At 46.9% G+C, this 14,048-nt stretch overlaps 1 protein-coding gene across 2 annotated transcripts in view; it reads right to left on the reverse strand.

Moving 5' to 3' along the window:
- SOBP (sine oculis binding protein homolog) overlaps positions 1-9,611 on the reverse strand; it is a 98,478-nt gene extending 88,867 nt beyond the window's left edge. For both annotated transcript variants that reach the window (XM_015858745.2, XM_015858744.2), the window contains exons 1-2: positions 9,453-9,611; positions 958-1,096 (exon numbers count right to left, since the gene is read on the reverse strand). In XM_015858745.2, the coding sequence (XP_015714231.1) occupies positions 958-1,096; positions 9,453-9,548 (235 nt within the window). In that variant the 5' untranslated portion in view covers positions 9,549-9,611. The remainder of the gene's footprint in view (positions 1-957; positions 1,097-9,452) is intronic.
- Positions 9,612-14,048: the final 4,437 nt, after the last annotated feature.

The raw sequence follows: 14,048 nt of genomic DNA on the forward strand, positions 1-14,048 counted from the left end.
TAGAAATATTGATCACCATTGTAACTGTACAGCTAACAAGATGTGAATTTTCACTTTAAACACAGTTACACTGGTTCAGCATACCTCTAATTTCCACCTTTGTTTCTGCCCTCAGAGCTGGTCTCTCTGGTCTCAGCACTAATTGCTGCACTCATTGAATACAGCGCTGCTACCAGAAAGCAAGCCCATACACTGCCAGCCACAAACACAGTGACAACCGGAGCTGCAAAAGCACAACAGCTTCTGCCATTTCCCCTTTTTACCCCATCTATGAGAAAATCGTGTTGGGAAAGCCAAGATCCAGCAGCACTCTGCTCTCATTTCCCTCTGACCACAACTCCCTACCTACCGGCTGGGGTTGAGGCATCAGAAGGCAGCAACTGAGCAGCTCAACAGAAAGTCGAGTCTCATAATTTGCACGTTGAGTAATTTTGTGTTTCATTGCATCAAGATCCATCAGTGCCCCAAATTGAGAACTTCTAAGCACTTGCAGGACACAGCCTACTATAAACACGGCTAAGGAGCCTGTAATGAGCGTTGATGATGATTCTTGCAAGCATCGTGAATATTCCAGCTCAACACCTACGGGCATTTTAAAAAGCCTTGGGCCAAAGCCTTTGTTTTGAAAGCAAAAGGGTTTCCTTAAATCCAAACCACTAAGAAGAGAGAGCGTCTGCTCTCTCTTTATCCAGCGGTGAGCAGCTTTTTGGTACGTGACTTTCACCTGATTAACAAAAGGTATTATTCATGAAAACGTGTTACTAAGTGCCTACTAACAGCAACTTAGTTAAGTGATTTTTCCTGTACCCTATTGGATTCCTCTTACCAGGAGACACTCTCAGATATTTTCATAAATCAACCACAAAGCAAGAACACGTTTTCCAGCCCACACCAATTCAGACAGGTCAAGATATTAATTCTTCTTTGCACGAATACAGAAACATTAAGTCTCATTACCTTTGAGAACAGAAATGTGCTGGCGGCTTTCCCCATCTGCAGAGTAGTTCCTGAATTCAATATCTTCTCCATCTTTCAGTTCAACCTTATCATAACCATACCAGCCAAGGAGCTCATTCATAGTATTTTCTGCAAAGTTCTGAAAGAGAAAAATTACCTACTTATTTATGTAATCAATAACCATCTGGAATGAAGGGAGGACTGCATAAATCGAATGGTATCTGTGCTACATGAGGAAGTGTCAGGTTTGTCCCACCTCCTCAAAGACTAATGCGCATTTCATAAGTCAAGTGTATAAAGTGTAATGCGTTTAAATCTCAGACTGGCACATGTAATTATGACAAAGACTCACACATCCGTAATGTAAAGAAAGCGAAAGGGAGATTTATTTATGACTTTTGCTCCGGCATTCGACGTCAGAAATGTTTTACCACACATTCGTCACAAAAATTTGTCTGTATTCCCATAAAATATTTAAGACTAAAGAAAGAAAGTAACAGAAAACTATGATTTCTTCAGGCAGCAGTTAATCAATCTTACTGCACTACAGCCCTTTCAGCTGGAGTAGGTCACCGACACAATTACAGTTCCTTGAGGTGCACATGAACCAAATGAAATAAAATCACAGTGAAGACATTTTTCCTCAGTTACAAACCTCTGCTCAGCCAAAGCACTTAAAAACTCTTTACCATGAAAGCACTTTACCATAAAAATCCCCCTGATTTTTTTAAGAAAGCCTTTTCATTGCTTTGACACATTTATTTTTAAAACAATTTCCAAGTAGCAGCGCGGTTATATTTTATGTTTGTATGGAAATACAAAATATGGAACATGACTGTCATAACTCTCAGTCTCTACTACAAGCCACATCCTGCAGGTCATGTGTCAACAATATTTCTGTAGGAAAGGCTCATTACTGGGCTGGGAGATATAGTGGAGTAAGTCAAGAGCCCTGCAGCCAGGCAACGAAGCTTTGTGAGACAGGACGGTGCTGCGGAGCCATGGCTTATGGGTTTAGGAAACTCCTGGAGGAGAACGGCTAATGAATCGTTGCCACTGCAGAGGTCAGCTTAAAGTAAGATGACAAACGTAAAATGAAAAGAAACAGCCACAAACAAAGCCTTTCAGTTCAGACTCTTCATTTTTATGTTTATTTTATTATCACTTCTATAAGACATTCCAATTTGATTTCACCGTGAGATCTTGACATCTAAAATAACAATCCTGAAGAGCCATCTTCCTGTACCTGGCTACCAGTAAAGAAAAAAAAGGAGAACAAGACACTCATTCAGAACAAATGGCATATAGGTTGCAAGATTTCCTCTAGCGACTGCAGTAGTTCAGTTTTTGAGTGGGAGCAAGGCTAATGATGGAACGCATCAATTCTCGAGTCATTTAAATAAATAAATAAAATTAATCAGATCCTAATTGCTTCCGAATCCTGAGCTGCAGCAGGAACCCTGCCCCAGAACAGCCGAGCTACACTGCTGCTGGCTCATCCATCACAGCAGATCACAGAGGTGTTCCTGCCACTTGGGAAGAGCTGGAGAGCGGCCGTACACAACACACTTAGGTCATTTGTACCCTTATAGGAGCATCCCTTGTGCAACTTGTGCTACAAACACTCACTCCAGGAAAAGGAAGACCAAGACAAAAGCTCGCAGCAGACCCATGCAGCACCGATTTCCCTGCTTTTTCCCCTTTCACTTGACCTCCTGCTGGAAGTCCTGATTCTATGGCTCCTCTGTGCAGCCCCAAATAGCCAGAAAATGTGTCATTGCTCCACATCTATGCCTAGATCCAGCATCGCGCCTATGACAGTCCATTATGCCTCAACTAAGTCAATCTATCAGTTTACAGCAAAGAACACTCTGCAGCGTAACATGTTTAATACTTACCCTTATTTCTAAAACATATATTTCAATTCTACCATGAACAATGCCATTTTGCAAACATTTTAAACAATAACAAAAGTGTTTGTGATTTTTTTCTAAAGTTTTGGGGATTTTTGGCATTTTAGATAACTCTTCTCTCATCACTGAAAATGCAAATCCAACTCCCCCTTCTCCAGGCCATGAGACTCCAACACAGAAATGTCCTGGAGACATAATGGGAACAACCTGATAGAATCTGTAGAGTGCCAAAAGAAAGCTCCAGTGCCTTCCCTTGCTTTGCCACATTTCAGTTATGGAGACATAGCCTCAGAGATGAATGCAGCAAGGTGGAGGTCAAGTGACTAAAATGCCACGCAACCCAATTAACCAAGTAGCTCTGAATTTACCTCCTGTGGATGCTTTGTGTTTTATTTGATCAACTCAGGAGATGAGTAACTTTTAATTACTTGTCAAGGAATATGTAAGCAAGGCTCTGTGTGTTTATCATCTTCTGCAACAAAGTACTCTCCCTCCTCAGAATCTAGTCAAAATGATTGTTGGGTTTGCAATGGCACAAAACTTGAGTACCTTTCAAGCCTCATTTTACTGCTTATGATGAGCCATGCACAAAAATGAACAGTCACAACAACAAAAAGATATCCTCAGTTTTGGAATGAGTCATAACTGAGACTTGACTCCTTAGGAAAATAAATAAATGAGTTAAAAGGGTCAATGTAATTAACTTCAGCCAGAATAGAAGGAAGTCACATATCAGTGGTAACAAAAGTATCTTCTTAACATAGTGATTCCTCAACAAGGATGTTCAAATTAAAAAATAAAAATGAAAAACCCGCTGCACCGTTAAGCCATTTTCCTTCATAGTTTGTCTTGCCTATTATAATGACAGTTATTATCCTTAATGCTGTTCTCTCGGTGGCTAACAGCCAGGGCTTCATTACAGAGCGCTCTGTACATAGCAAACCAAGAGAAAGCACCTATCCTTGACAAAGCTGAGAAATGGTTTTTCCACACTAACTGCCACGCATAGATGAGCATCCACAGACCTACAGAATCACCTTCCCTCAGACCACTGATTAAAATAGCCATCTGTGGAGATATGTAATATCTTGTCTGTCCAGATAACAGTCACGCATGTGTTCACTGAAGCTATCAGCCTGAAACTGACCACTATCACGTCACTGTTCCCATGCACTTCTTCCATTTCTACAGTAGGCCCAGTCCAAGTCTATTGAATATATGATAACAATAGAAAATGTGCAAAGGCTAGTGTGGTGGCAATAATCAAAATACAAATAATGAGATGAGAAATTTTTTCTCTGTGTGAATGCAGGAGGAAAAACAGCCTCATTTGTTAATGAAGTAAAAGAAAGGAAGCAAAACAATTAATATACAACTTGTGTCTGCAGAGCAGAAGCTTAATGAAAGATGAAGCTTCAAAGGCTTAGTGAAAAGAAGGGTGATAATTGTAAACACGGTGCTTGCTTGAGAAAAGCAAGCAAGAATGAGGGACCTGACACTGGAGTAGGAGAGGGGAAGAAGCAGTGATGGAGCACATTAGAGAAGAACCAGCTAAACTGACAGATGATGGACCTGTCAAAGCCCAAGTGGAATGCAAAGTGAGGACAAGTGTGGATGATAGGATGGAGCACACACATGGAGTTGCAATTCCAAGCTTCTGCGCACCAGAACAGCAAAGGCAAACCTAGCCCATGCTCACTTTCAGACACACACCTCAAAGAGATATGGAGGGTCTGCAGGATGGAGGCTGCCAGCTGAGCTCCATGGCTCTACTTACTCCTGCAGACAACACATGAGTATGATTTCTCTATTCTTCTACTAGGCAGAAATGCCCTCTACTCTGGAAGCTCCAGGCTAGCTAACAGTTGTCCCTGTTGGTAATTTGACATGAATTTGCTTCCAATTCATGGGAAAGACAAAGAATAGTGTAGTAACTCGCCTGCCTGCAGTTTCTCTCCATCATGGGGCTGACTTATATGTGAAGCAGTAAAAATATAATCACATTCATTTCCGCTTCAGCATTCATTTCATCGTAACAGTACACCTATAGCTTGACTTTTTTCATTGCCATGCATCATTTTCCCAAGTTTTCACTAATTAAAACCCTCTGAAGCTAACCTGCACTTCTCTTCTCACCTCATAGCTCCCGTCTCTCCTTCTCCACAAGCCCTACCCACAGGGGGCACGGCCTGGCCCCGCACAGCCAGCCTGGCAAGCGCGGAGGCAGGAAGCGCACAGGAGAACGAGTCTGTCAGACTCATTTTCTCCTAGGTTTTACTGCTGAATGTTTATTTCAGATCTTGGAGGAAGCGCGATGGCTCCCTTCCATTTCCCCGCACGCACGGCCCGCCAGGTGTAGAGTCCCACAGATTCACTTTTTGCTTTCGCCACATGGAGGAAATAATAACACGTCTGTATTCACGACACGAACCTGGTGTCATTTTATTTATTTTTTTTACTAGCCCTCATTTTCCTTGTTTATTTACATCATCGCCATGTTGAACATCACGGTCAGACCTCCACACAAGGACCAGTTCTCAGGGCGCTTTAGTTCCAGTGTCCCACCAGACGCAGGGCGAGCTTTGTGAGGTGGGCCTCAATGCCATGCTGAGCCCTCCCCACAACACACAGAGAGAGGGCACATCAGAGATGCACCTCCCCTCAGCTGCCACCCCACTTCCACGCAGACTCTGTGGAAAAACCTGGCCTCGCAATCCCAAAACAGCACGGCGGATAGTCTGTCTGCTTTTCCACTTCCACACTTTTTGCTTTTCAGGAGAGAAGGGAGGAGTTTCCTTGAAATCTCTTTAACGTTTGCAAGTTCTCTGGCTCACTGCGAGCACAGCACAGCTCTGCCTCTTCCACCGCTTTCCTGGTTCTGACAGTAGTACTTTTAAATGCCAAATGGGGAATATTAAAACACTAAACTGAAATATCTTCTGATGAGTTTACTATTAAGCTATAACAGATGGGGCTGCCTTAAGCTCTAGGCATCAGGAACGAAGCCCAGTTTTAGATCCAAATTCGTTATTGAGAATATTTATAGATGGTAAACTCCTTGGGCGCACGGAGCAGCTCTATGAAATTACAGCAGAAATTAGCTGCTAGCTTTTCAACTGACAGAGACTCCGAACATGTGGAGACACTGACTTGTTTGTTCAGGAGAACTTCCAGTATGACTTACTTGCTGCAACTCTTCAAATCGATTCCAGCCCATCTCACAGGATCTGGGGGTACCTGGGTGCTGCTCTTGAGAGGCGTTACTGCCTGACGGCAGGGAGAAAAAGAGGAATAAACCAAGGAAAGATGAACGTGAAGCCACCACTGAGCCTCCACAAACACTTTCATTGATTAAACTCCACAATAAAAAACAACCATGTACTTTAGATTTGAAATAGTGCCAGGTTCCCTGATTCTGCTGGCTTTGGAACCATTGGGTGTCCTGCTATTCACCAGCACGTGAGGAATGACACCACTGAATTTCAGAGCAGCTGTCTGCCCTTATTCTAGAGCGTGAGATGAACAATGCTACCTCAGGCTGGGAGATGGAGATTATAACACTAAGAAGGAAGAGGGACAAAATAAGGAACACCAGCAAAAAAAAAGGAAGGCAGTGACTGAAGGTCACAAAGAAACAAAAGCAGTTCCCCCGAACATATTTTGCACTGAAACATAATATCAGAAAACTGTGCAGAGTCATGTACTCTTAGCACACAACACTGTATCAAATTAAAATTTGTTATAAGCACGGTGTACAGGGGGTTAGTGATAACAAATACGTAACTCAATCTCAGGCACAAGGCAGCGGCAAGCCAGGCCAATACCCGGTCGCGCTCAGACCGAGCAGTGGCACAGTGCTGGAACACACCAGGCGAGCGCTGGGTTTTGTCATCGGGCTGGAGTAAATATCTGACCATATCAAACAGCAAATCTTGGAGGAATTTTATGGCTCATTCATAGCGCCTTGCGTTTGCAGTTCTTAAAATAGACACTTGTACCAATGGCCTTTTTATTACCCAAAGGGAAAAAAAAAAAAGAAAGACACATCCACACCAGCCCTTTTTCTTTCTGCTAGCAAAGGGAGGCAATCTGATCCAACGTGGGCTGAAACCTGAGTAGGTCACTGTACACCATGATAAAATTCCCTAATCCCTGAGCCAAATTTCCCTGAGGGGGCCCTCCTACTTCTCCTTCACTTTCCAGGCTGACTTTTCCATTCCCTCTCTCGTCTTTTCCTCCCCTTCATCTCTTTCATTTCCCCTACCTTCAAGCCTTGATATCTGATCTGCTGCTGATACTCAGGTTACAGTTTTTACAGCTTAGGCTGTCTATTGCTGTATACATTCCTTTCTTTCTGCTCTGCCGTGATTACTTACCAGAGCTTATTTTACACTGGTCCAGATGAAAGCAGTTCAGATGAAGGGAAACAGCCAGGCCGTTTGAACATTACAGATACGGCCCTACACAAGGGCACATTGTGTTCCCTCTGTCATTTCGCCGCACACATTTTGCACAATGCAACCAATTTGTTACATTATTGTACTCCTCGGGTTTATGGAGAACAAACTCGACGCCTTAACTCCTCAGTGCACAGAAAGCACAAACCATCTACACTGGATTTCAACTTTCTCAATGAGCCAACAATTCAAGCTACGTTCTCCCCCTTTCTCTCTCTCCCCCTTGGATCACAGCAGCCAACTGTCCTGCTAAAGACATAGAGCAGCACAATGGCATGGCAGCACAGCCCGCGCTGTAAGGTGGCCTGCGGTGTGCGGGAGGTTCTGCCACCGGCCACCTCCCTCCCCACCACAAATCCTATCGGTTCAAAGCACCGTTTCTATCCGCATTTAATTACCAAGCCAGCTGAAATCCCGAGATCTGCAGCCCCAAGCAGCTATCAATGATTAAAAAAGAGAAACTCTCGACACGAAAGCTAATGCCAGCGCTTAATACCGAAGCATTAGCTTCAAATTGTGTAATTTTTCTCCTTCGCACAATGTTGTTTTTGTTTCTTCCTCACCCTTTCAGACAAACATCTGTTATACTGCAGAAGAACAACTATCTCCCAAACCGCCGAGTGCGCCTGCAGCCAAAGTAAACAAAACAAACCCAGAGGATCCAGCACAGTCAGCCTTTATATCCAGCCAGGATAACATTTCACATGTTTTGATTAAAATTAGCTAATTTGTAATTCTAGAACCTATGAAACTTAAAAGCTGCAATCCGTATAGATGGCATTAAGCAACGTTCTGAGGGCCGGTGCCCTGCACCACGCGTCCCCGCAGCCCTCCGGACTGTGCAGGAGCACAATGAGCGAGGACTCTCGCGGAGCGCACTCGGAAAATAGGACGTGCCATACACCTCGCAAAGGGGAACAACGCTCCTCGGGAGCTGGAACTGGTTTGCTCCCAAAGAGGCGATGCCTTATTTTGTTTGTGGCACGGATGCTGCTGCTGCTCCCCTCCCTGTTTGCAGCCGATGCGAGCGCAGCCCTGTGCGCCTGCCCCTCCGAAATCAGCGCCGTGCAGAGGGGAGGGGATCGCGCACCCTGTTTAATTTCGCACGGGGAGATCAGCGCTCCGGAAAGCAGAGGTATTTTTATTAGACATCATGCATATTTATACACTTGCCCATATAGTATATATACTATGCAAAACATGTGACATTTTCCGGGCAGCCCTTCACCTACAATCAGTCTTTTAATAAATGACATATTCGAAGGAAATGACAGGGGTTTTATCCCACGAGCAGGGCACGCCGCCTTCATCACTTCATACGTGCCTTAAACAACAACAAGTTCGGCTGGAGTCTCCTACTACGCTGCTCCCAACTTTGGGGAATCAGAGACATAAAGCAGAGGCGTGGAAAACAGGCACAAAAAACCTAGGACCGGTCAAGCCCGGAGCGGTGACCTACGAACCAAAGAAACGCCAAAACCTTGTTTGCGTGCAATAGCAGCCACCCCAACATCTGGAGCAGCCGCTTTCCCAGCACAGCTGGACGGGGCCGCCCATAAGGGCTCCCATAAGCGGCTCCTGGAGGGCACCTTTCGGAGCACCTCGGCCGGCAGCAGATCGGGGAGGAAGGAGCCCCGGGGCTCAGCGCACGGAGGATGCGCGGCTCGGAGCGCCGCATTTCACTTTGACAATTTAATTACACAGTTGCAGCAGGCTACTGGAAAGGAGAGAAATGGGAGGATGAAAAGAGGGTCCTTTCTTTCCTAACTTTAGGGCTTCCCCCTCAACCAGAAGGGGTGGCTATTTAAAAGAATAAAATAGGGAGGGGAGCGGGGTGGGGGACGAAAGGCTGATCTCTGGGCACCCCGCGAGCTGAAGAGCCCGACAGGGGAGAGTTTTTTAAGAAATAAATAAATCAGAGCTGGTCAATGAACAGGATTTGCAGCCTGTGAATTCGTCTCTGTTTTCAGCCCAGGAGGCGGAGTTGAGACACATTCAGTGCATCCTACAAAAAAAAAGATGACAGAAGATCCTTTCTTATTCCATTTCCATGCACGACGACGGCGGCGGCGGCGGGGGGGGGAACGGGGGGGGACCCCGCTCCCTTCCCCATCACAGCACCTACCTTCATCTCCTCGTTGATCTCCCGCTTCACCGGGTGCGCCGGCTTCCTGCTCCTTTTATTTTCGGGAGGTCTCCCTTCTTTCTCCATTTCTGCCATTTTTTGCGCCTACTTGGAGCCGGAGATGAAATGGCTGCTGGTGCTCTGGGGGGGCCGGGAGGGGGGGGGATCGGGGAGCGGCGGCGGCGGCTCTCAGCGCTGCCAGGCGGCGCCGCGGAGGGCCCGGGGGGAGCGCGGCGGCGGCGGCGGCGGCGGCGGGCGGGCGGGGGGCGCGGGCGGGCAGGGGCGCGGGTGCCCCGGCGAGTCAGCCATCTTCTGCCTCGCCGCCGGCCTGCATGGGAGCGGCGCGGCGGGGCGGGCGGCGGCGGCGGCGGCGCGGGCGTGCGGAGGCAGCGCGGAGAGAGCCGGCCCCGCGCCTGCTGTGGCGCTGCTGGCGGGCTGCCGCGGAGGGGGCGGCGGCGGGGACGGGAGGCCGGCCTCGGCCCGGCGGCGGGCGGGGCTTGCCGCCACCGAATGGGCCGCCGCTGCCCGCCATGCAGCCGGGGGGGCGACGCGAACAGCGTGGGGCGGAGCGCGGGCCGACCCCCGCCCCTGCTCGGAGGTGGGACGGGGGAGCCGCGAATCCACGCGCGTGGATATCCGCACCCCTCCTTCATCATCCGGGAGGAGATGCCTCCGTGCCCGGCCGGGATGCCCGCGGTCGGCGCTGCGATCGTACGGGCGGTTCCGTTGTCGAGGAAGCGCGGCTGCAAGATGCGTACAGTGGGTTCCACGTGGAGATGAGCTGACTGCTCGCGAAATCCCGGCTGGGTCTAATAGAAATAAGTTGGCGTTGCGTGCAACGTCTCCTTTACACTTGCTGGTGGTTTTCTGAGCACAATAGTCAGCAAAACTCCTTTGATCGCTTCGCTTGCCGGGGCACAGCGGGGGGGACACGCAGCACAAACCCCGTGGCACCGGGAGTGGGAAGAAAGCGGGATGTTGTGCGGCCTCAGCTGTGAGAGCAGCGAGCACCGCGGGCGAGGAAGCAGCAGCCCTGAGCCCACTAAGGAGTCCCAGAGCAGTGGGGTCACGGTCGCGGCCAGGCAAGGTGCTGCCTCTCCCCTGGTAGCCAGAGAGAACCCGAAGCTGGGAAAACCAGGTCCCTTCATGTGCAGGATTAGTCTTTTCTTGCTTGTTGTATTTTTAAAACACAACGAGCTGAATCTTTCGGAGCCTAACTCGCAGCTCCACAGGTAAGCTCCAAAAGTACGGTGCTTCCTACTGCTGCACCGCACCACCAGCAGCAACCACATCCTTCTTTTCTATTCATGGGATTCTGTTACAAATGAGTCAGTGCGGCCAAGCCCTCATCAAATGCAGGAGGTGCTCCCAGGATCTCAGCATCTCATGACAGGGTAAGGATAGGCAGCATAAGGGGAAGCTGCTTATAAGCACCATCAGAACTGCAGGTTTGAAACCTCTGAGAGGGAACCTCAGGAAATCTTCCTGCTTTGAATCACCAGCACCTTGTTGATTCATCACTCACAGGAAAAAGGCAAAATGAATTTTTCCATTCGGGACACATCACTGCTTTCTCTATAGAGATGGTAAAACAATTTTCATGAAAATCTTGGACCTTTTGCTACATGGAATAACCATGTTGCTCTAAATGGTTATTGTTTAGCGAAACATCTGAAAACACATAATAGACTACTTGTTTGCAATGCTTGCTATAGATATTGTAATAAAGTGCCGATTCGCTGCATCAGTTTAACAGTCTGAGTTGATAATTTGACAGAAAGATTAATCCTAAACTCCCAGCATAAAGAGAATTAATATCAGAAGGGATTTGGTAACTGCCAGCCCAAATGGACTTCAGCAGGTTACAGCCAGCGTCTTCAGGATCGAATCTGACATTCCTTTTCCTGACTAACAATTGGTCGTTGAGAACTGAATGCCTCTCCCAGCCCTTGCTATCATCTCTGAATTGTGATCCTCACTTTTTGATCACCCAGACCGAGGACTTGCAGACTTCTTTTCCCAAATGCTCACTGCAAAGGCTGTGAGCCCAAATGCAGGTGTTGATTTGTGCCTCCTGACAACAGGCTCGGTTTTCTCAGCTACATTTAGTAAGCTCCTAAAAACAGCCCACAGTCCCTCAGAACCTCACCAACAACTGGCTAACAGCCACGCTCTCAGTGTATCCTCTTTGTCTTGGTACCTACTATAGACTTTAGATGGGTACAGAAGTTCTACAAGGCTGGGTCCAGATCTCTCCATCTGACAGCACATTCTTTCTGCAGCCATCACATCTCCTAATTTTCTAGAGCTGTTATTACCTTTACATATTACATATTATTATAGATAATCTTGGGAAGTTGTTCTTGTAGTGGCAACGTATAGAGAGGACCATCAACTGTCAAGACAGAAGTTCATGCATTCAGAATGCTTAGACACTAACGTTAAATACACCTACTGAACTGTGACAGCACACATTTCTGGTATGAAAACCTGTATTTTTGATAAAGAAACCTGGTTCAGCAGTGCTCAATATGGATTCTGGCTAACATCTTAAAGAGGTCAATAAGGGTGGCTGATTGGATCGGTAGCACGGCTTTTGTTTGTTCTACCAGGCAGAGGTACAGAGCAATGTGGTATCAGTAGGCAGATATCAGCCACAGATACGATCCCGACCCTGTGGAAATCAGTGAAGCTGTTTTTATCCCTGGTGAAATATTCCAGGGGATTTCTTGTCAATTCTATTATTTAGTGTGGATTAGAAAGAAGGAATTCCATTCTCTTAATTAAGGTTTTCCAAACACATTTCCATTTTCTGAAGCAAAATTAAGATTTTTCAAAGTGAGGAGGAAAAAAGAGATAATACTCTTTATTGTAACTCAGCTTTAGGAGAGGCTGAGAACTTCAGGCTTCCCACAATGAGCCCCAGTTGCAGTGCCGTCCATAGTCTCTCACTGCTTTATCTGCTGGAGAGTTTTGCTTATATTGTTACTTTGAAAGCTGGGAAGGAAAAAAAAGGCGATACGATCTGACTTTTGGTGGACACTGAGACACTTGTGAGGCTGAAGTCCAGCTCCCTGCTATGTCTGAGTGCCAGAGAAGCCTCAGCTTTTTCTTGCATTGCCCAAATCAATGTTCTTTGCACACAGTGGTTTGCCCAAGCTGGGTGCTTTCATCCTATTGAAGCTTTGCATTCCCAGCTCTAAATTTGTGCTTGAGTTTTTGCAAGCACAGTAATGTGGACTCCTGAAATATCGAGTGACAGGTGTGAACAAGTTGCCTTAAATAAATTGCCCCAGCTTTAATTCATATTCTATTATTCGTATTCTGATTTATCGGTCTTTATTTGTTTTTAAAGGGCACTCTTTCAAAAGGGCTTTGAAAAGAACAAGAAAGCAATGCTCTGCCATAACCAAGTTCTGGCTGGTCTTTATTAACTCACAACTCTTTGATATTATCAGCCACGCTTTTCTCCTTATTATTGCCTACCGGCATGGATGAGACAAGTGAGAAGGCCCGGTTTTCCATTCAGCACATAAGCAAGCAGCCCCCAAAGCTCTAGCACGGGCTGCGGAGCTCGGGGCTGAGCGGGCTGCCAGGTGCCGCCCGCGGGCGCTGCGCGGAGCTCCCCCTCCTGGTGCCAGACGCGGCCTGAAGCCGCACCTGCGCCCGGCCGCCTCGAGGGAGCTGGAGGGAGATGAGAGACACGACCCCTTGTTCCTCCATGGGTATCTCAGCGAGTGGCTCCCTGCTTGCCAGGAGGCCACCCCAGCTCTCGGTGATGCCGGTCGTTACGGAAAACGTATGACTTGCACGGTCTGTCCTAAATTAACTTGTTCTTGTCTCAGCTGTAGCTGAGGTGAGCCCTTGAGAAACAGAAATTTAAAATCGGGGATTTGGTTTGCTAAATGGTTTCGTTAAACAAAGGAATTCATTATGAGCGCTCATAGAAAACTGCTGTTATGGTGAGGTTTTCGTTTGGCTCAAGGTGGAACCGATCCTCTGGCTTTCTGTATGACGCAATAAGGTGATTATTTATGCCATCAGGAGCAAATAAATGCACCAATTCATTAAAATATCTGCTCCAAAGCTTTTTTCTTTCCTCTCCTTTTTTTTCCCTCTCTTTCTTTCTTTTCCTTCCAGCCCAACCAGCCATTTCATGCATACAGAAACATGCCTGTGAACTTCTCCCTGCAGTCAGCTCCTTCAGCTCCCCACTTCCATGCCAGTGATGTTATTTCACCCACACCTTGCAGAAGGGGCGCATTCCACTCATACCTGAGCTGGGACGAGAGCCCGCAGCGTTACTCACCCACAGCAGTGTCTGTAGATCCCTGTCTGCTGTGGATACTAATCTCAATCCAGAGCTTCCTCAGACGATTAGAGGCTGTTCTGCAAAATGTCAATACTCAGCCTCTCCGAAGCCAACACGGTGTGGTGGTTGAAATGGGAGTCGTGGCAGCTTTCCAAATATGAAGGTCTGGAAATGTTTGGAGGTATTTTAATATTGATGAATATTTCAGATTTTTTTCTGTTGCTTCAGTGTATCAGTGTTAAACCTGTGTGGATTCATGGCAAGATAGAGCCCTGATACAATTT

The sequence above is a fragment of the Coturnix japonica genome, chromosome 3 (genome assembly GCF_001577835.2).
Source record: "Coturnix japonica isolate 7356 chromosome 3, Coturnix japonica 2.1, whole genome shotgun sequence".
Lineage (NCBI taxonomy): Eukaryota > Metazoa > Chordata > Aves > Galliformes > Phasianidae > Coturnix > Coturnix japonica.